Consider the following 23,786-nt stretch of genomic DNA (forward strand, 5'->3'; position numbering starts at 1 on the left):
CTGGGGATTGAACTCTGAGCCTTGTGCTTGCCAGGGAAGTGCTTATTCTACTGAGCCATCTCCCCGGCCCTCAGTATCTTATTACTGAGACAAAATATCCAACACCCAAAGTTGAAAGAGGTTTATTTCATGTCACATTTTGTTGAGTTTTGAGTCCGTAACTGGCTGGCTCCAAAGCAGAGTGGCCCAGCGGAGGGGCATCACAGAAGGGAAGGAGTTCACAGTGTCTTGGGGCAGGAAGAAGGCAGCAATCAGCAAAAGATGGCCACAGTGATAACAACCTTCCTTCTGTCCCCTATACCCTATTCACCCTTACACTGTATCTACCTACCTTTCGGGAAGGAACATTCACACTCAGATAGGACACCCTTAATCCCAGCATCACACACCCTAGATCCAGTTACTTCAAAAAGCCTCACTTACCAGTCCATGAGGCTTTAGGGGGACATCTAGATATAAACTATAGCATTTCATCCCTCATCCCCAAAAGACTCATGCACATCCCTTTATGCAAAAGGCATCTAGGCCATCTCTAAAGAGTTCCAAAGTACTAACAGTTACAGCATTGCTGAAAAGTTCATGCCCCAAGTGTCCTCTGGTATTTAAGGTCAACGCCTAGCTTTGACTCCCTGAACAAAGGGAAAGATAGTTAAACACTTCCAACATACAATGGTACAAGATAAACATTGCTATTCTAAAACACACAAATAGGGGTGATAGAAAGGAACAGGACCAAAAAGCAAGTCAAAAATCCACCAGGGCAAACATTAAGACCCGCAGTTCTATGTCTTACATCAGGTGCAATCTATAGCAAGATATGAACTCCAAAGAGCTTAGGTGGCTTCAACCCCACTGCTTGTGGCTGCAGATCCCATGGCTTTTCTCTGACACTGGCTTTGCTCCCTACTTGCAGCTTTCCTCAGATGATCCACGTTCTTGGCTTCTCCCACCTTCGGGGGTCTCCACTGCACCATCAGTTTCACACTCACAGGTTGACAAACTGCTGCCTTAGGGACACACTGCCTGGTCCTGGGCCACCTTCTGAAATCTAAGTGAAAGCTTTCTGGCCTCACAATTCTTGTATTCTGTATGCACCTAAAATCAGCTTCATGTGGATAACTCCAGGGTCTGCCTCTGGCTGGAGCAGTAACCAGACTTCCTTTTCTCTTAACTATACAGGTTGAATGCCCGTATAGCTGAGTCCTCTGAACCCAATGCTGAGGTGCCAATTTTCTAGGCTGCTGCAACTCTGGACTTGATGCTCTGGAGCTCTCATCCCAAAATGAAGTGCTTCACGGTTGCAATTTTAAGGCTGCAAAACCTGGAGTCCTGCTGGCTCTTGTGGTGTCCTCAAGTCATTTTTTTCTCTTGGCCTCTTTCTCCTCAGTGACCAATTTCTCCTCTGTTTCATCTTTGCAGCCTACAACTTTAGTGGAGATTCCTTTCTGGCCAAATTTGAAATGTTTTAAATCATCTTGCTGGGCTCTTTGCCAAATATAGATCTGACTAAAAGTCTCCACTAGTAATTCCTACCACCTCAACACTAGACTGTATTGAGATTTCTTCTGCAAGATTAATTACCCTACCACCTTTAATCTCAGTTCCAGGCAAAGGCCCTGGACATGAGCAAAAGGCAGAAAAATTTTCTGAACACACATATATTGCCTGGAGTCCAACAACCAATGTAGTTCTTCCTCGCAGAAACTTCCTGTGGTTAGTCTTTTTCTTTTAATGTATTTACTACAGGGACCACAGAGTCTCACACTACATCGGCTGGACTCATAGTGATCTTCCTGTTTTCAGCCTCCCAAGTGCTGGGGTTACAGGTGCACACCACCACGCTCAGTCTCAATCGCCCACTCAGTGCACCCCAGGGGCAGGGCTGGCGTGGCATGCCAGGGATTGAACCCTGGTCCCTGCATCTCCTAAGTAGGCACTTTAATCCACTGAGCTTTCTGGCAGGCCCCTGAACTTGGTCTTTACCAGCAGCATTTCTACTAGTATTCTGACCTCAGCTCTGATCAGAATCTCCCATCAAGTACAATTCAAAGAATTCTAGGGTTGCTTCTTCAGCTGGCATCTGAAAATCTTTCCAAACTCTTCCCACAAGCCAGTTCCAAAAGCTCCTAAACCACATGGTCAAATACAATCACCAGAATGACCCCACTCTCAATACCAAAATATATCTCAATTACTTTTCTCACTGCTGAAACAAAATACCCAACACCCAATGTTAAAGGAGCAAAGATTTATTTTTGTCTGTTTGTATAGGTTTCAATAATCAGCTGGTTCCCAGGCAGGGTGGCATATCAAAGGGGCATCATAGCGAAGAAACAGTTCATAGTGTGGCAGGGCAGGAAGAAGGCAACAGATACGAATGGATAGCAGCAGAAGCAGCAGCAGAAGTAACAATCTTCTTTCTTGCCCTTATACATACCCTTTGGGTGGGAACACTCATACCCAGGGTGGAGCACCCTTAATCCCAGCATCACATCCTTAATCCCAGCATGAAACATCCTAGGTCCAGCCACCTTTAAAAAGCCCCGTCTGTGAGTGCACAAGGTTTTGAAGGGACAGCTAGATATAAGCCATAACACAAGATGTCCCTAAACTCATTCAAGTCTTCCATTCCTGGCCTATCTATGTAATAGCTATCTGGTACCATCATGTCATGTATCCTGGACATACTAAAAAAGTATGGAGAATTAATTGTTCATAGATAATGTGCCTCACACTGCTCTAAGAACTTCACCTATGTTAGCTGATTTAACCTTCCCAAAGGTTTATTCTTTTTTCCATTTTATTGCAGAAGAAACAGTCACTGTTTTACACATTAATATCTCAGGCAGCCTGGTACCCAGGGGCCTATGGCAAAGCACTATTATCCAAGGCTGGCATTTATCATTCCTTCTTTCTGCTGCTTCAAATTTTCCACATAGCAGCCACAGAGCTACTACTGAAACTGAGATCACAATGGTCTTCTGCTAAGCTCTGTAATGGCTCTAACTCAGAGTAAAGGCCACCGTCCTTTCAGTAGATTACACTGCATGGGCTTCCTTCCATCTCTCCCCTCCATAACCTCACTTCCTGTTCTCCCCACATGCACTGCACTCTGGCCACAATGGCCTCCTGGCTTCTTTCAAGACATCCAGATGTCTCCAGTGTTGGCACATGCGGCCCAGCCCCTCCACATGGATTGCAAAGTGACTCTGATCTTCACCTCACCTTTTTCAAATCTGTATCTAATGTTGATGGATACTGATCCATCAGTACAGTCCTCCCTATCCATCCTATTTAAAACTGCAAAACTCTGCCTTTCCTGGAGAACTCTTAGCTCCTTATTTTACTTTATTTTCTCCATCTTCACTTACCATTGTTAGGTACATTTCATACTTCACTCTTACATCCTGTTCATGGTTTCCCTCCAGTGGGATGTAATCTGAGAGCAAGGCTTACTGCTTGTTCTGTTCAATGATATAGCCCCAGCATCCAGAACAGTAGTTGGTGTGCCATAGGGCCTCATAAGACATTTGATATATGAAGAATGAATAAATTCATCCAAATAACCACACAAAAATTAAGGCAGAATGACCAAGGATGGACCACCAGTGTTCTAAAGAGGACTGTATCAGAGGCCTGGTCAAACAAAGTGGATGGGGAAGAGCAATCACAGGAAAAGAGAAAAGGAAAAAGCTGCCAGGGGATCCTATGATGTCTGTTAACTCCAGGAATCCTTATTCGACCTCTGTATATCTTCCTCCCGGCCAAGGATTTTTCATTTTGTCTTGTTCCAAGGACCTCTCTGGTAGTTTGATAAAACCTCTGAATCTTTCTTGGGGCAATGTTTTTAAATGCATAAAGTAAAAGTTATAATATTTATACTCCAAAGCTAAATAATATCACAATAATTACATAGTACTTTTGTAATATAATGTGCATATTTATTAAAATCTGGCAGCTGATCTAATAACACAATTTTATAGCAGCAATGACTGTCAGTGACATTTTAAGATATACCAACTGTAATGCAATATGAAAATGGTTCCAATTTCTATTGGATACAAACTTAGGATACAACTACTATGATGATACAAGTACTCTTTCCTTTTTTGTGTGTGTGTATTTAGGACAGGGTGCACAGGGTGTGCAGGATCTCACTGCGTAGATCAGACTCATAGTGATTCTCCTGTGTACAGCCTCCCAAGTGCTGGGATTACAGGCTCGTGCCACCATGCCCAGTCTCAATCCCCTCAATCTCCATCTCAGTGTGCCTCGGGGGCAGGGCCAGCACTGCAAGCCAGGGGATCAAACTCCTGGCCCCTGCATCTGCCGAAGCAGGCACTTTAATCCGCTGAGCTATTTGGCCAGCCCTGATGGTTTCTTGTTTATGTTCATGGGAATTCTAAATTTTAGTCATATATTAGTGGAAATAAGTGATTTTTTTCTCATCCAAGTTCACTGTCTCCTGAATACTAGTCCCCAAATACTGAGCAGTCTATGGATGTCATGATAAGGATACTTACTGTAGGGTCAGTCAGGGTATATTCAGAAGAGAAGTAGATAAAAACTGATTGAGGCTCCATTACCCCAGTAGTAGAAGAGTTAAAAGAATAAAAAAAGTATTCCCCCAAATTTCTTTGAACAATCCTTTTCACTCTACAAGAGACTCCACTTAAAAATGCAATTATATGTAAGTTTTAATGTATCCAGCTAAATATGTATCAATACTTAGGCAATGTATTACTTTCAAACATTGATGCCAAACATAAAAGCAGGAAAATTCTGCTGCCAGCGGAAGGGAGCGTGTTGAGATGAATATATACTGGAAAAGAAGATGATAAAAATTTGAAGTATAGATTTATGTAGTCCTGTTTATCACTTTCTATTCCCTGAAAAGTAAAAGCTATACTCTAAAGTTCTTTATGTTCTCTTCAAGGTCTCTGCAGGCAGCTTAATAAGAATTATAGTTAGGAATTTCTTCTTATCCTGGTTGTCATCTTTAACTTTTGGCAAGAAAATTGGAAAATATTTCATACCAGATGACCTCTTTGGAGATTCACGATGTCAGCATTTGAAATGCTGTAGAATCTTAACAGTTTTGCGTAACTTGATTTAACCAAATACTTCTTAGTCTTATTTGGCCATAGGTTTTTTTTTTTTTTCTTTTAACACATACATCTATCACAGAAATTATAAGACTTTATTGTTATCAATGATGCCACAATTTTTACTTCCTCAAGGACATAAATTCCTGTGCCTCAGGCAAATGTGTGGCTCATCTTTTCATTGCCAGTACCTAAGAATATCAGGCTACATTTGGTTGGTTGGAGGTTGGTGAGTTGGCTGGTAAACTAGCTAGATGAATGAATGGATAAATCAGAGAAATGAAAAGAAATGTTTTGAACCTATTTTACTGTGTATTACCTCAGCAATATGTAAGGAAACTTTAGAAACCCTGAAGTGAACCATTAAAAAATGTAAGAACTGGAAACATAGTTGTTATCAGTTAACTTCTCAGTGTAAGTCTACCTAAACAGTTACGTTTAAACTAAAATATGTGAAATTTTACTGACAAAAGGGAGATAATAGTTCTATTTATTTATTTATTTTTATTTTTTTAATAGTTCTATTTAATAATTTCTGTAGCTCACACTTGAGGGACTATCATATGTATGACTAAATGAGCATTTTATTTGCATTCTATGCAATATTAAGTGTGACATCTCAGTAACTATGACATTTTCTAGCAGTAAATTGTGATACTTTAATAGGCGGGCTTAATGGACAAGATCCAGAACAATTCCCAAGTAGTTTCTCATTATAACTTTTGATGGCTTGGACTATATTTGTAGAAGATAATATAATATAAATGTATTCATAGACTTACAGGTTCAGCAAAATATATTAGTTGGATTTTTAAAGATTTCAAAGGATGTATTTTCATAGTCCATCTGCTTTATACTCAAATCAACTAATTCTGCCCACTTCTGAATTTCTGAAGCAGAATTGACAAGAATCAACATTTGCTAGCTATACCACAGTGAAATATAAAGCATTTTTGTTTATATAGAGTGTCACATTAAATCTTCAGAATTAAAATTAACAACTTAATTTTGAGATGGCTAAAAGTTCATAATTGCCAAACTATGATTTACTTATTTATTTACTTATTCTGTATTTAGTACTGGGTCTACAGGATATACAGGGTCTCACTGCACAGATCAGAATTGTAGTGATCCTCCTGTTTTTAGCCTCCTAAGTGCTGGGATTACAGGTGTGCACCACCATGCCCAGTCTCAAATGCCCTCTCAAGTGCACCCTGGGGGCGAGGCCAGCATTGCAGGCCCTGGGATCAAACACCCGGCCTTTGCATCTGCTTTAATCCACTGAGTTATTTGGCCAGCCCTGAATTTTAGAAAGAATAAAACACACATCCTCAAGAATATATATCAGAGATCCATGAATTCCAAATCTACCAAATTCTGGAAGCTGCCTAAGCAATTGTCTCAACTTAAGATTGAGGGCATTTTTTCTAGATGTACTCCAGCTTCCCAGAGTAAAATATATTTATACGTACCTAAAATCTAAATCAGCATTTCAAGATAAACACTTCACCTTTGGATAAAGTTAAACAGGGACTGGTGTTTTCTTTCAATTTGTTTTTATGAAATAAAATTTCATAATCAAATAATAAGAAAATAGCAATAGTTTTTACATTGTATCATTATTTTCAAAATAATTGTTTGCAGATATTTTGACCAAGTCTTTTATTTTCGGGAGTCTAACTTTTTTTTTTGCATGTTAGACCTCTGTCTGTAGAATAAGTGGCAAAAAATCGTTCCCATTCTGTAGATTGTTTCTTCACTGTTGTTTGTTTCCTTTGCCATGCAGGAGGTTTTTAATTTAATATGACCCCATTTGTTGATTCTTAGTATCATTTCTCATGCCATTGGGTTTCTCTGTTCAGAAGGACCGTGCCTATGCCTATGTCTTCAAGAGTTGTGCCCATTTTATCTTTCCATAGTCTACATGTTTGTTTTTAAAACTTACATCTTTCATCCATTTTGCTTCTAATTTAGTACTTGGTGAGATATGAGTCTAGACCCAATTTCCTACATGTGGATATACAGTTTTGCCAACATCATTTATTACAGAGGCTATCTTTCATCCAATATATATTGGTGTTTTAAGCACTTTTTTGTGTCTATTCCAAAACACAGTGCTCATTCCTACTAAGAATTGTTTTTGACCTATAATAGACAAACTATCTAGCTGATCATGTCCACAGTCAATTTCTACCAGCTCTTTATGAAATACTTTTTGTAACATCACTGCCTAAGCCCAGGAATCCATCCTGTCTATTCAAAATTACTTTATTCTCTTCTAACCCATTTCCTACATAGTCATACTGCTGTTTTGAAATGTGAATTCAATAATATCAACTTCTCCATTTAAACTTTTGCACAGAGCTACCATTTGAAGTACACGTATACTAGCTCCTGTGGCCTCTATACACTGGCCTAAATCACCTCCTCAGTTGCACTCGAGGCTACTCTCCTCATTGCTCTCTCAGCTACACCCAACCTGAGTGTCTCTAAATTCCCAGAAGGTGCTAGCTTCTCTCAGTATTTATATACCTCAATCATGGCTGTTTCCTACCCTTCAGGATTTAGAATAAATGAGACTTGTTTCAGGGATGCCTCCCTCTTTTCTAAGCCAGACTTCTATTTATAAGCACTTAGACAATCAGACTTCTTTAAAGCATTTAATACATCTATACTATAGACATATGTATGTAATTACTTGTTAGTAACTTGTTTATAACTTGCATGTGGGCATAGCCTATGTCTATCATGCTTACTCCTGAACACAACACACCCACAATATACTCCATAATTTTAGTTGAACAAAACTAAGGAAATCTCAATACAACAAAAATGAAGATAAAAGGCAAAAATACCTTAAAGTGAAGATTATTTCTAATTTACCCCAAGACTATATCATACAGAATCTCTCAAAGTTTTATTCACAAGGAGACATTTCCATATTTTGCACTACTAGTAAAAATGCATATGTTCTTGATGTTGATCTAATTATTGTTGATTGTTTAGTATTGAAGTCTCTTTCAGAAACATATGAGCCAACCTAAACAGTATTCTAATGCTAGGTTCTTAAATAGGGTGACAGTAAACACACAAATACGACAAAATAATTCTTTTATCAGAAAACTTGGTGGCCCCTAGGGGTTGAACCATTTGTAATCTTCTAAAGTAAACTGTGTTATATGTTGTGGCTTAGAAATTTATTTATTTTATTATTTTTGGCAGAACTGGGGATTGAACTCAGGCCCTTGCGCTTGCCAGGCAAGTGCTTATTCTACTGAGCTATCTCCCTGGCCCCTAGATATTTATTTTTTGATAGTTTCAGATGCTCTAGAAAATATTCTATCTATCTATCTATCTATCTATCTATCTATCTATCTATCTATCCATCCATCCATCCATCCATCCATCCATCCATCATCTCTCATCAGAATTAAAGAACATACTTCAAAGCAATGAATCAAAATAACTGCATGTTAATATAAAATGCCAACCTTTCTCAATCATGGTATAATCATGAAAAGAAATTAGGGTTGTGTTCTGTGATCAGAATTCCAGTTATGATACTTAATGGCTAGAACAACCAAAAAGAAAATATTTTCATTTTAAGTTAACTTAGTTGAAAAATTCATATACAATGGGAATGAGTATGTGAAATTCAAAACCAAGGACATCTTAACTTGAATTATGTCTTCTGCTTTTTCAGGAAAATGAAGCTGATCCAGTTATATATTTGAGTAAGATGTTTTTGTAGAAAATTATAAAATGCACCTGAATAACTGCTTTTCTATACTCAACAGTTAGATCACATGGCTTCACCATTTTATATTGACAAAGAATTATTACTTCTGAAAAGTTTTAAAGTTAAGCTATCATTTAACACCAAAGTTAAAGAAATCTAAGACAATGAATAATCTTTGAATATATTTTTTCATTATGTATTTTGTTCTTTTTCAAGCTATCTGCATTAAACTCTTTGGAGCCAAGTATTCTTTTCAAGAGAAGTATTTCTTCTGTCAGGTATTTTATTAAAAAGGCATTACTATTTCCTTTTTAAAAATTTTTTAATTATTTAATTTATTTATTTGGTACAGCGTCTTGCTACACAGCTCAGACTTGTAGTGATCCTCCTTTCTCAGCCTCCCCAGCACTGGGATTACAGGTGTGTACCACCACACCCAGTTTCAGTGGCTGGCACAGTGTGCCTGGCGTTCCAGGGCTAGCATGCCATGCGATTCTGGGGATCGAACTCAGGTCCTTCCGCTCGCCAGGCTGGCACTTAGAGCGCCAAGTTATCTCTTCAGCATCAATTTTCTTTATAAAATTCATCAAACTCATTAAAAACATAGCAGCATAAGTGCTTGACTGGCAAGTGCAAGGTCCTGAGTTTGATCCCCAGCACTGAGAGAAAAAAAATTCAACAATAAAGTGAATCCTCATGGTTTATGGGTTCTATCTTTGCAAATTTCCCTATTCTCTAAAATTTATTTGTAACTCCAATATCAGTACTAATAGCATGTTTATAGTCAGTAATAGATATGTGTAGGGCAGAAAAAAAATAATTGGGGACAAAGGAATGCTAAAAACTGAATGAAAGGGAAGAAATAGTCCATAATTTTGAAGTAAATAGAAATCATCCAAACCAATAAAGCACAAAGAATTTTTTTTTTTTTTTTTGTATTTTAGTACAAGGTCTACAGGGTCTCTCACTACATAGATCAGATTCATAGTGATCTTCCTATCTTCAGCCTCCCAAACACTGGGATTACAGGCACGCACCGCCATGCCCAGTCTCAACTGCTGTCTTAGCATGTCCCAAGGGCAGGGCCAGCATGGCATACCAGGGATCAAAACCTGGTCCCTGCACTTGCCTAAGCAAGCAAAGACTTTTTAAAAAAATCTACAAAACTCCAATGGCTTTTATCAAATGGTCAAATACACATGTAATCATCAGAATTTCACTAAAAGGAAAAAATAGGAAGTATAAACATTTTAAAGAAATATTACCTGAATTTATTTTTTCAATTTGATCAAAAATAACATCAAAAGATAAAGCGGGGGGATGGACAGATGGCTCAGTAGAATAAGCGCTTCCCTGGCAAGCACAAGGGCCTGAGTTCAATCCCTGGTTCCGCCAAAAAAACAAAACAAAACAAAACAAAACAAAACAAAAACAAAAGACAAAAGAGTTTCACTGAATACCAAGCAGAATAAGTACAAAGAAAATCATAGCTAGGAATATAATAATTAAATTATGCAAAACCTAATATAAAGCTACACTAATTTAGCTTATGTCAAATCAGCCCGAGATTTGACTTACAGATTCACGTAATTTAATAATCTAGAAGATACCAAAACTGAATAGGAAAGAAAACAGTTAATCAATAATCAATAATGTTCTGATAATAGGTTACACTTACAAAAGTGAGGGAATCAAATGTTCCCTTTGGATCATAACCAACAACAAAAATATTAAATGTATCAAAATAGATAAAAATTAAAATGCAAAAAGAAAAAATACATGTAGATTTTCAATTGAGGGGGTATTATTAAAATGTTCACAAAAGCAATTGTCTTTGTGTATTTTCTGCTGCTATGACAGAGGACTGCATACCGAGTAATTAACAAAGAGGAGTGTTATTCAGCCCAAGGTTCTGGAGGCTGCTAAGTCCAAGGTCAGGCGGCCATCAGGCTGGTGTGGGTCACACGCTCCTTAAGCCAGAAGGGCAAATGAGTTCATGCAAGAGCAAAACGTCAGAGACAGCTTCACTTCATAACAACTGGTTTTCCTAGTAACTAATCCATCCCTGTAACAGTACGAACTCCTGAGAAAAAGGACTAATCCCTCTTAACCACCTAATGACCTCTTAGTGATCTCACATCCCAACAGCACCACTGTGGCAGCCAAATGCCAACATGAGTATCCCAGGGGACAAACAATATTCAGATTACAGCAGCAACCAAAGGTTAAAAGATTAAAAACTTATGTATTAGAATCTTTTCTATGTATACTGAATTAAAAATTCAATTATCAAAATATATGAAGTGTACCTAACAAATGCATAAAATTATTTGAAAGCAGTAGAAAATGGATTAAAAGATATTAAAGATAATTTACAAAGCAAAACATATACCTAGGCAATAAATGCAGAGAAAATTAACTCAAAAATAATTAACATGAAAACAATCAGATATTCATTGAACTCAGTAAATTAGACATTTTAGTTTAATAAAGCCTAAAATAGCAATAAAATCCCTATACTCTTATATTGGCAGGAATGTAAATTGGAACAAGCTTTCAGGAAAGCACAGCTTTGAGCTATCAATACCCTCTGACTTAGAAATTCCATTTCTGGGGACTTTTTAAAAGGAATTAACCAGGGCCAGCCAGATAGCTCTAAGGATTAAAGCTCATACCAGGGCTCAGTACCCAAGGGGAGTGTTGAGATGGCGACTGAGACTGGGCATGGTGGTGTGCACCTGTAATCCTAGCACTTAGGAAGCTGAAAACAGGAGAATCACTACGAATCCAATCTGTGTAGTGAGACCCTATAGACCTTGTATTAAAAATCAAGAAAAGAAGAAGAAGCTAAGGAAATAACTACATGCACAAAATACGGTATATAGAAGAATGTTCAGTACAATTCAGTTACAAGTATGAAAAATTCACCACTTCTCAATTATAGAGAAAATGTCAAATTATTTTATATCATAAAACAATATAGAATAGTCTAAAGACATCATGTTTTCTGAAGTATTCTGAATGACTTTGTTTTTAAATGTACTTAGTATAAGGTCTCAATATGTAGCTTGGATTTGTAGTGATCCTCCTGTTTTTAGCCTCCCCAGCACTGGGATTATAGGCTTGTGGCACCGTACCCAGACTCTTTGTCTGGCTCAGTGCACCCAGTGGTGGGGCTGGCAAGGTATGGGGTACGAGGGATTGAACCCGGTCCTTGCATTTGCCTAAGCAGGCTCTTAGTTCACTGAAACACTTGAAAAATGCTTAGTATTGGGGCCAGCAAGATAGGTCAGTGGTCTAATGCACCTGCTTAGGCAAGCGCGCAGGGTTCGATTGCTTGCACTACATGCCACACCGGTCCCACTCCCAGAGTGGGCTGAGCTGCCCACAAAAAAAAAAAAAAAAAAAGGCCGAGGAAATATTTCAGTAGAATAAGTTCCTGCCGGGCAAGCACAAGGTCCTGAGTTTAATCCCTGGTACTGTAAAAAAAAAAGGCAAAAATAACCCCTCTCAATATTATGTTATCTATTATGCTCTTTAAATTTGTACATACTGATTTATCTCTCAATTTACAATATCAGAAACTTTGGCAAAGGGGATAATGACATGTTTTCTTTAGTAAACTTTATTTAATTTCTATTCTTTCTCCAGTGATCATACATTACTGTTTATAACCAAAAAATTACTCTTAAGAACAAAATCTAGAAAACTGTCTAAGCTTTTAAATAAAGAGAGAACAAAAAGTGGGCAGAAAATCTTAACAGAGAAGGAAAATATATTCTTCTATGACTAAAGTGAGAAGGTGAGTATGATTTACAATTATATAAATTATATGAAAGCAGAAAGTTAAGAAATCATGCTTCATTTGCTTTATGAAGTAGGAGATAGTGCCTTTTTTCTATGGCAAAATGATGAAAGTAGTACAAACAGGTTAAATAAGATAAGGAGGAGATACAACAGTAATTGTGAGCATTAGTAGAGAAAAATAGATTTTAAAAACAATTTCTAGGTAGCAGTATTGGCCCAGCTTTGATGAGACAGCATAACTTGCATCATTATGAATGTACACAAAAAGTGTAACTTTCATTTAGTGGAAGCTTCCAGTCTGCATAGGACTGCTTCAGTAAGGTGGTTAAAAGTACCTAAGGTAGAGTTATTATGGTGCATCCAAAGTATAAGGGTAAAAAGAATGACAGAGGAACAAAGTGGCTTGTAATTTCAGCACTGTGAGAGGTCAAGAAAGGAAGACAGCAAGCTCAAGCCCAGACGGAAATTAAGCAACTTAGTGAGATCCTGTCTCAAGGTTAAAAATAAGAGGCTGAGGACATAGTTCAGTGCAAAGACCGTAGGTTCCAAATTGCTTCAAGGACTTCATATCTGAGAGAGATGGGCCCAGTCAAGGACACACTCATCATTTTTTTAAAAAATGTATTTAGTATAGGGTCTACAGGGTCTCACTACACAGATCAGACCTGTAGTGATCCTTGCTGTTTTTCAGCCTCCCAAGCACTCAGATTACAAGCACGTGACACCATGCCCAGTTTCAATCGCCATCTCAGCACACCCTGGGGGCAGGGCCAGCATGGCAGGCCAGGGATTGAACCCCAGTCCCTGCATCTGCCTAAGCAGGTGCTTTAATACACTGAGCTATCTGGCTGGCCCCCTAGTTTCAATCCAGTGTAACAACAACAGCTGAGAATGCTATTAAAAGTGTGATGAAAGAGGTAAGAGTACAATCTAAGTAGAAATACAGGAGAACATTAGTGGCAGTAGTGCCAAGAAAGGGAAGGCCCTTACTAACCTCTAAATCTGGAGGTCTTATTCAAATCAAAGTGACCTGTGAAAGACAATCAAGAAACCCCAGGAGCCAGGCATGGTGGGAACTGCCTAGAATCCCAACACTCTGGGAAACTGAGCAGGAGGACTGAAAATTCAAGTCCAATTTGGAATTAGTTTAAACTCTGTCTCAAATAAAAACTAAAAAAGGGTTGCAATTGTAGCTTAGTGTGAAGGCTCAGGGTTGTATCTCCAGTAATACAAAAGCTAACCATCCAACAAACAAACCATTTAATAAAAAGTAGCACAAAGGCACCTACTGAGGCACATGCAGCAACCAGGGTTTGATCCCCAGTGTGCTCTGCCAGCTCCACCCCAGGGTGTACTGAGAGGGCGACTGAGACTGGGCATGGTGGTGCGTGCCTGTAATACCAGCACTTGGGAACAAGGAGGATCATATGAGTCTAATTTGTGTAGTGAGACCCAGTAAGCCCTGTACTAAAATACATTAAAAAAGAGTAGCGCAAAGGCCTTGGAAAATATGACAGACCACATTAGAGATCAGGTTTGCACAGGCGATTTCCTCTGGAAGTCAGTCAGTTATGCCTGTGGAAGACAACTGAGAAGTAGAATGATTATAGACTAATGTTAGAAGGAGTTCTTATTGCTCAACTTTATGGGAGAAACTGGGACAAAGAAAAAAAAAGAACATGACCAGGGCTTCAAAATCTTTAGGGAATGAATACACATAAGAAGTTAACAGCTGATAGAAATGGTAAACGTCAGCTCCCAGAATTTCTTTTCTAAGTTATCACAATTTATATACTGATGAAACAATGTCATTTCTCAAACATTATGATACATCTACTGTTTTTAAAATTGGTAAAGGTTACTAAGTAATAAATGAATGGAAAACTGTATTACTTGTAAAGCCACACTTTGTATAGCAAAATGTTTGACTCAGTCTGATTTTGTAATGAGGTATAAGTTTTCAAAGTATGAGACCAGATGAGGTAGACATGCACTTTAAAAAGTACTTCAGGCTAGTAAGATAACTCAGTGGACTTAAGAGCCTGTTTCGGCAAGCTTAGACAAGTGCAGGGATCATGGTTTACCAGCCCCCCCCCAGGGCATGCTGAGCTGGCCACAGAGTCCAGGTTTAGTGGTGTCCACCTGTAATCCTAGTGCTGGGAGGCTGAAAGCAGGAGGACCACTATGAGTCTGAACTGCGTAGTGAGACCTTGTAACAAATACATTTTAAAAAAAAGAAAAAATCATTTCCCTTAGGAGAAACTCTTTATGCAAATCACATTTTAAATACACATTATTAAAATAACACAAAATGAGATTTACATACAGTGTTATTGGAACACCTTTTAAATAAAACATTTATATGATATAGTTTGAAAATAGACAGTGTCCTCCAGAAGTCTATAAGCTAAAGACCTGACCTCCAGTGGTGCTGATAGTAGGCAGTATTGTGGACCATGACAGGGTAAAGCATTAGTGAGAAGTCCTCAATTGTCAGAAGAGATGGTGGGATGCTGGCCTATCCTCTTTCTTCCTGACCTGTCCTGTGAGCTATTTACTGTGACACTAATGCCTCACATGTCTGTCCTATACTCTCACCAGAGACCCAAAGCAATGGAACCATGTGATCTTGCACTGGAACTTACAGGACTGTGAGCTAAATAAGCTATTTATCTTAATAAGTTAATTGACTCAAGTAAGTAATTATAAAGATGCAAACCTAACTAATACACTATGTTAGGTTATTTTGTTTCACAGATTCACCAGTATAAGAGCAAACATATTTTGCACAATTTTTTGCATGCAGTTTAACTACTCCTTTGGTAACTGAGTTTCCTAATGGTTCAGCAGGAAAACCATAAATTTACTCCTATAGCTCCACACAGTATATTTTACTCAGACTCATTTTTTCCCACTTTTTAGATAAAGTGCAAATTTAAGGCAATAATTTCCTCCATCTCTTTCCCTAATGAACTGTCTGCTGTTCCCCTCTCCTCTCTGGATACCACTTCTAGAGATTGGAAGACATTTTATTCATAAATAATGAGTGTTTCTCACCAACCATAAGATCATAAAGAAGAAGAATCTGTGACTATCACAGTCATCAATGATGAAATTATACCAACTTGCAACATACACAGTTATAACATGATTTAACAACTTATGTTAGGCTGAACCTTTCAAATCAATGGATAAATAGCTATATGAAAATCATAAGATCCAGTTTTGGTAGGTAAAATGCCTTAAAGCAATCTGGTGTTAACACCAGATGTTAGATGTATATAAAAACAGAGCCAATTTACTCATTAATTCATCAAACAGAATTGCATGATTACAAAGTATGGCAGTCTTCCAAGCACTAATTATATTTACATGTATTATAATCTAGGGGTCTTTCTTTAGATGTAGGAATGACAAAATAGTGAAGACACAAAGTTCTAAATCATTACACACTAACACATGACTAGATAAGTGCACCTGGCAGTTTAAAGTGCTATTTGTTAACTAATAATTCTATTTTCTGCTAGAGCAAGACTGTAAGTTCTCCAGAGATAAGCATTATATTTGTTTGATCATTAACACATACCTGGCATAGTTACTAGCAAATACCTATTTACTGAAGAGGAGGGAGAAAAGGGAGAAAGAAAAGCAGGGAGTAAGCAGATGAACTTCAAAAGTCTGAGACCACTGGGAAAGTGCCATTTTATTCTCAAAGTATAACTTGACTGCAAACATCACTGTATTTCCTCAATTTGAAAACAATCAACAGAAGCATGTGGTGCTGCTTGGCATTCTGATCTGTCAGAAAAACAGTATATAACTCAGGACCCATATTCAAAAGGAGAACCATTTCTAGGGAATATATACCTCTTCAATTAAAAATACACTAACTTTCATGCTCATGATAAACAGTATTATTCTTACCATAAATGCAATTTAAATAATTCAAAGAAAATCTGTATAATGCAGGAAATTATAACTAAAATATTATTATAATCCACCTCCCCAAGACAATTACCACTGTTTTAAATTTTGAAATCTCTATGATGTGACTTTATAATTCTATGGGAGGCTCACAACAACTAAAAAGAAAAAAAAATACCATAATAGCTTAATTCTAACTATGCTGAACAAAGCAAAATTCAGGATCCCAAAAGAGTTTCTAAATTGAACTCTCCTAAGAGTATGAGCTCTTAGAAAAATCTTACGATGCCCTAGCCACAGGACCTCGCAATGAGATTTACACATGCTCTTCACTGGGTAAATGATGACTGAATAAACATCTAGAAAGAGAAGCAGTACTTTTTCTTTTCAAGACTCTTCCTTGACCTCTGCTCATTCTCTAGTTCTGCCCCAATGACTTCATCCTGTCATTTCCTGCCTGAGCTTTAGCTCCCTCAAAAGTAAAAAGCTTGCTGTAATTCAAAAGTGATGCTCTTCTGCATTGCACAAGGCTTATAAAAATGCTGTGTCTTGGAATAATATGAATACAGTATATAAAATATTGTTTTGAATAAATATTGCTATGCCTTTCTATTTTTATATTATTCCTTTTCAAGAACTAAAAATATAAACATTTTAAGATAGTGGATGGACACCACAAATACACTGATACTTTAAAATAACTTACAGGATCAGCAGGTCCACAGAATTCTCGAAATGTCTTTGTAGGATTATTCTGTTGAATCTCCATTGCTACACAAGAGCCAGAATACATTTCTGTCACCATTTCCTATGATATATAACATAGAAAAACATAAATGAGTCAGTACAATTTAGTACTATTCACCCTTCTTCTTTTAATTGTGCCACAGAATGTCTCACCTCTAATACAGAATATTACTATTAGCATTTAATGTCACAGTGCTGAAGTCACCTTTGACTTGTGTTCCACTCATATCCTACACTCTAAGCTGATTCCAAGTTCTGCCCACTTTTCCTGTGAACCTATTTTTAGATATGTTCCATTACTGTCATTCTTATCATTTTAATCTAACACTTTACCACTTAATGCTTTCATTATCTGAATTATCCTCAAGTATATCATCTTTTAAAGACTCTCTTTGAACACACTGCTGTCAAATTAACATTCCTAAAATTGTAAATAACCAAGTTTTCCTGCTAAAGAACCTTTTAAAACTCACAATGCATTCTAGCAAAAAGGAAAAACAAGGGCCAGACTTATTTTTTCCCATTAAATATCTAGAAACTAGACAACAGTTTTCAGACATGGGATGACAATTATCACAATACTACAATCTTTGGGAGAAGGGAAACAAATGAAGTAAGCCACATAATTGCTCCAGCTTACTGACTTTGAGCAGTTTCCGGACAGGAGAGACATAGAGGACAGGTAGAGCTTAACATTCCCGCTGCACTGAAGAGCTAAGACTGAGGTGCAGGGAGGCCAACGTGGCTGGAATTTTCAAACACTCAAGAATGGTGAGAGCTGTACAGAGAGCAGGCTGCAGTAGCTCTAAAGAAGTTCAATGAGCTTTGGCTGAGTCTGTGGCAGACATAGGAAACTGCTTGAGGCTAGGGAAGAACCACCAGAAAGCAGCGGCCCAACAACTCAGAGAGAGAATGACTCCAGGATAAGGACAGTTTGCGCTCCTATCAGCTAGGTGTAAACCCTGCAGATGACAGATGGAGTTAGAGGCCAGAGAAGGGCACTGCATCACTGTAGCTGGCCTCAATTAGTCCTAATTTATGAGCTGCTCTGTGCCCATCCAAAAAGCTAAAAAGAAATTTCAAAGGTGTCAAACCAATCCCAAATAATTTCTCAGTGCTAGAGTAAAGTGAAACATTCATTACAGGAATAAAATGATATCTACCATATAACACTGTAAATTTTTACAATCAAGTATAAAACTAAGATATCATCACCAAAAACCTTAATAAATGGATGTAGATAGGAATTATACAACTAATGCAAGAATGTTAAACAGCAAGTATGTACAGGCTTAACATGCACACATTACAAAATATGGATATGATGGGGTAAAAAAATCAAATAACTATGAGTCCAGGAGTGGTGGCTCTGGGGAGGCTGAAAACAGGAGGATCACCGTGTGTTTGAGCTGCCTAGTGAGACCCTGTACAAAAAAATTAAAATAAAATGAAAGAAACCCCACTATTTTAAAGAATTACATGTAGCTTCTAGGGATACAATCTAAGAGCCTTATAATGAAATATACACTGGGTTGGTGGAGAGAATGAAACACTTCAGAAGAGCGATGAATTTGAAGACAGGTAATAGTGCTCAAAATTAAACATGAAAATAATAAGGAATGAAGAAAAATGAAAGAGGAAAAGATTTGTGAGACAATGCCAAGCTATTAACATAATCAGAGTGCTACAGAACAAAAGCTGGTGAGTGAAAAAATATTTCAAGAAATGACTGCTAAAATTTGGCAAGAGTAAGAAATAAAAGGAATACAAATAGGAAAAGAACAAGTCAAATGATTTGCAGACACTGATTTTTTTAACCTAGAATACACTAAGACTTACACCAGAAGGCATTTAGATATGATGAATAAATTCAGCAAGTGCACCAGCAGGATGAAGGATCTGTGCCACCAGGCGGAGGATCTGCCTCAGACCACAGCCATTATCAGCAACGGTGACACAGAGGACTAGAGACCCTCCAATGATGAGAACAGCCAAATTCCTATCAGGAAACCAGCTGGACAAGTTTCTCTAGGAGAACTGACAGTGTGCCATCTTTTCCTTTTGTGCTGTTGGCAACAATCCTCAGGTAAACCTTGCACATCCAGCACCACGCTGATTGAATTCAGCTGGGCTTTACAAGTTGCCCATTAGTTAATACATCACACTAGCTATTCTTCCAATATAGGATTAATATCAAATAATTCAATTAGTAGATGGGCAAAGAAATTGAACAGACATTTCTCTAAAGAAATATAGTCAATAGATACATGAAAAAATATTCATGAACTTTGTTCCCCAAAGATACCAGGGAAATGCAAATAAAAACTAATATGAGTTCCTTCTCACCCCAGTCAGAAAGGAAATCATTATGGAAAAAAAAACCAAACCAAAAGTACTAGGCAAGATGTGGGAACAGAAAACATTATACACTGTTACAAAAATGTAATTAGTATAGCCACAATGGAAATCAACATGCAGGTTCCTGAAAAACTAAAATTAGAGCTACCATTTAAACTAGCTATTTCACTTTTAGTTTGTTTCCCCCACCCCCCCAAAAAATTATCAGCATACTATGGAAATACAGTGCACCCATGTTTATTGTGGCAGAATTCACAATAGCTGAGCTATGGAAATAGTCTAGATGCCTGTCAGTGACTAAAGGAATATGTAAAAGCCATACAGAAAAATGAAATCATATCTTTTTCAGGAAAATGGATGGAATTGAAGATGTTGAGTGAAATAAGCCAAACTTAGAAAGACCAGTGTCCCATTTTCTCTCCTATGTGTAATCTATAAAAAAAAGAGATACCATGAAAGTATAGGGGAGAATAACCACTAAGACTATAATATGCAAGGTATTAAGTATTAAAACTGTCCTACTAATTGGTTTTGAAACTGTCTCTCTGCTATTTGTTTCTCAATAAAATTATTTTAAAAAAGAAAGTACAGGAGAGACAATTAACAAAAAGGAATAAGGGATAAGGAAAAGTAAGGGGTATAATGCAAGGATAAAAATTACTGAAGTATGTTATGTGCATGAAGTAATATGCCAAATGTAACTCACAATTCTGAATAATTAATATGCATGAACAAAAACTAATTGCAAAACACTTTCCAAATTTGTTGAAACCCATAAACATAAATTCAACAAAAATCAAGCTAATAAATGTAATGAAAAGTACAAGAGGGGACATCACAAACAAATGAGCCAAAGCCAGAACATCTCAAAAACTTTGAGGGAAACAAAAGACACACAACAACAGAATAAAGATAAAGATGGCAACTACTCTAAAATATGTCAATCTAGAATTCTATACCCACGTGAGAAAATATTTTTCAAAAAGAAAAAAAATAGATTTTTTCACACAAACAAGAGTTGAAAGAAGTTAGCTCAAACAGCTTCAAACCAAAAGAAAAGTTAAAGGAAGTTCTTCACACAGAAGAATAAAATTTAAGCAAAAATACAGATCTGCACAACACACTGGTAGTCACATGAAAGATACAAAGCACATCCTTTTTTATTACTTTAAGAAACTTTTAACTTTTAAAAAGGTAACTAATGCAAAATATGTTAGTATTATAGTGTTTATAACAATATAGAAATAATATGTAAGACAACAATAGCACTTAGAAAAAGAGGGGAAAGTGTATACTATTTAAGATTTTTAACTCTACATGTGAAGTGATATAATCACACAAGTAGGAAAAGGTCTCTCACAGTGTCTGGAAAAATCATCAATAAATCTTTTTTTTTTCCTTGCTTCTGAGGCACAATAATAGTTAAGATATATAAAGATCAGCATAGAATCAGGAGCTGAGTGAGGCTCTAGGAAGGTGATAAGAGATAAGGCCAGATAATGTAGAGCCATGTAAGCTATTTTAATATTTAGAGGGGACGTGTGATACACAACACTAAAGTAAAATAACTTATTACAATATTAACCCAAACTCTGTTACCTTAACAGAGAGGATGGAAATTAAAAGAGGGGAAGGATTTTATAAATAATAGAGTACACATAACCCTACTCATTAGAATCCCTAAATGTATTCCCCAAAGTCACTTTGCTGTTTCATGCAGGTCACACGAAATTGACTTTTTACACATAACTATGTTGAGTCTGATTTTATGCCTCATGATACTGAAGTACTGCCTACACACAAATGTCAGGGCCAAGTTCTCAGAAAGAGAAGTATAAACACATGTTTCAAAAAGGAGAAAAATAAAATTCTGTCTGCCTGTCTTTGGGGCTTTATTCCCAATTTTTCTCCTTCCCTCCTTTTTTTTCTTTATCTCTCTCACTGGCTTTTAGTGTTAAAAACAGATACCATTAAAAATATAGATAGACAGGGTTGTTCAAAATAAAAAAAAAAGCAAAGAGAAAGTGTTGTTTCTTTACAGTCCTTTGCTGACCTACAGTGGTTGTCAGCAGAATCACTTGATCTAATTAAGATCTCTCCTTACCAATACATGAGCTCCACAACTAGTATGCTTTTTGTTTACTACTGATTTCCTGGCACACAGTAGGTACCATGTATGCAGTAAATCTGTGGTAGGAATTATCACCATTTTGTGATTATAAATGCTGAAACAGGAAATATGAGCGTAATTGATCAACACAGAATCCATTACCAAATAATTGTATTAAATAATAATAGTAGCCCATTTACTGAATATTCTCAATAAGTAGGAGTGCTTGATTGAAATTTTTTCATTTAATCCTCCCAATAATCCCATGAAGCAGTACTTGTATTGTTTTGATTTTATAGATGAGTTAACTAAGGCTTTAAAAAGTAAGTGACTTTTGGTCAAATAACTGTAAGATTCATGATTTGAACCTAATACAAAAGAATATAGTTAGAAGGAATCAAGATAGGAAAAACTACAAGTAGGGGTAAGTTACAAAACAATATTAAGTGCAACAATATCAGTGATACTGTCATTTTTTCACATTATATTCATGCCCTTGTATCAATATACCTTAAATTCAGAATAGGGAAATGGAAAAGTAAAACTGAATGTGACTTTTAAGAACTTTCAAAGTATTAGAGGTCACATATCATTCAAAAGATTATTTACTTAAAGTATTACTGGAAAAAAGAAAACATTCATAATTATGCTTGGGCAATTTTCCAAGGAGAAAGTTTCTATAATTTAAATAAAATTATATATTTTATAAGTAGCATCTCATAAACACGTCTGGATATTCATAAATTCTAATTCATATATGCAGTGCATTCTTTCATTAAAGAATTTCTTTTCATTCTTTCATCAACACTATTTTGTTATGTAGGTTTTAAGATGAAAAATATGGTTAATGTCACCAAAATTACAAAACTAATAATTTCTCTGATGTAAGGTAGGTTTTTATCGCATATGACTCACATACTCTTATTCTGAGTAGGCATTTTTCATTTTATTTTAAGATTTAGGAAGTATATAAAATATCTCATTGACAAGATTACACACAGAAAAAGACATCAATACTAACAATTCTGGTATCATAGTCCTGTCACTCAAATTAATGATTTCTTAGCATAAAGGACACATTCACTTATCTATGCTCTTATCTTTACCTTCAGAATCCCACGATCAAAAATTACTAGCAGTACATGTGAATTACAATAAAAAATGCAATACAGAAGTTTAAAGCACAACCCAGCAGATATGAAAAGTCAGAAATGGTATTTTTAAGTTTGTTTTCCAAAGGGAAACATGGCCTTCTGAAGTATACATACATAAACCATTAGCACTCCATCTACTGTGTGCTACCAAATTCAGCACTTCATGTTGCACGACACTGTCACTAAGGACAGAGGATATTGAATCTTCGTCTCTCTGAGCTACTTATGTCTTACTTATAACTAAATTGTAATATAATGTGAATACAACTAGCTCCTTTGAACCACATATTCAAAAAGTTAAATTGAACAAATTAAGGAAAAACATGAAGGAAAGATTTAAGAAATGGACAACAGCTAAAACTGCTTGGATAAATGATGCTAACATAAAAATACAATTTAAAATCTCTTTCACTTAGAAAACAATATATAAAACTCTAAAACAAAGAAGATGATAATCTATGAAAGAAAAATAAATGCTCTGGGTTTTCTAAAGAAGGAAAGAATGTCAGATCCAAAATAAAATTTTTAACATCAGTTTTTATTTATAGGGATAATATGACTGACAAAGACTCAGACCAGTTTGTGGACCATTTCTGTTTTTCTACGTGGAAAGGAACTGCATAAAAAGGGAGAAGAGGAGAGTATAGTCTCATTGTCACAACCTTAGTGAATTTTATGGAAAAATAAAAGCCAATTTTTTTCTAGAAAACATGGATAATGGGCAGTGTATTAGCATGACTGTATCTAAGAAAGTCTGATAAAATGGAAAGAAATAAAACAAAGTTTTATTAAATATTTCCTGTGTTCTCATACATTAAAGAACAAGATTTGGGCCGAGTTCC

At 36.6% G+C, this 23,786-nt stretch overlaps 1 protein-coding gene across 1 annotated transcript in view; it reads right to left on the reverse strand.

The window, feature by feature from the left end:
- The window catches only part of Nme7 (NME/NM23 family member 7), a gene marked incomplete at its 5' end in the record, with an annotated part of 185,758 nt that overhangs the window by 74,291 nt on the left and 87,681 nt on the right, over positions 1–23,786 (reverse strand). Inside the window, one exon of the mRNA XM_023706324.1 lies at positions 17,282–17,383. Coding sequence (XP_023562092.1) covers positions 17,282–17,383 — 102 coding nt within the window. The remainder of the gene's footprint in view (positions 1–17,281; positions 17,384–23,786) is intronic.

Source organism: Octodon degus, unplaced genomic scaffold (assembly GCF_000260255.1).
Source record: "Octodon degus isolate 3935 unplaced genomic scaffold, OctDeg1.0 scaffold00250, whole genome shotgun sequence".
Classification (NCBI taxonomy): Eukaryota; Metazoa; Chordata; class Mammalia; order Rodentia; family Octodontidae; genus Octodon; species Octodon degus.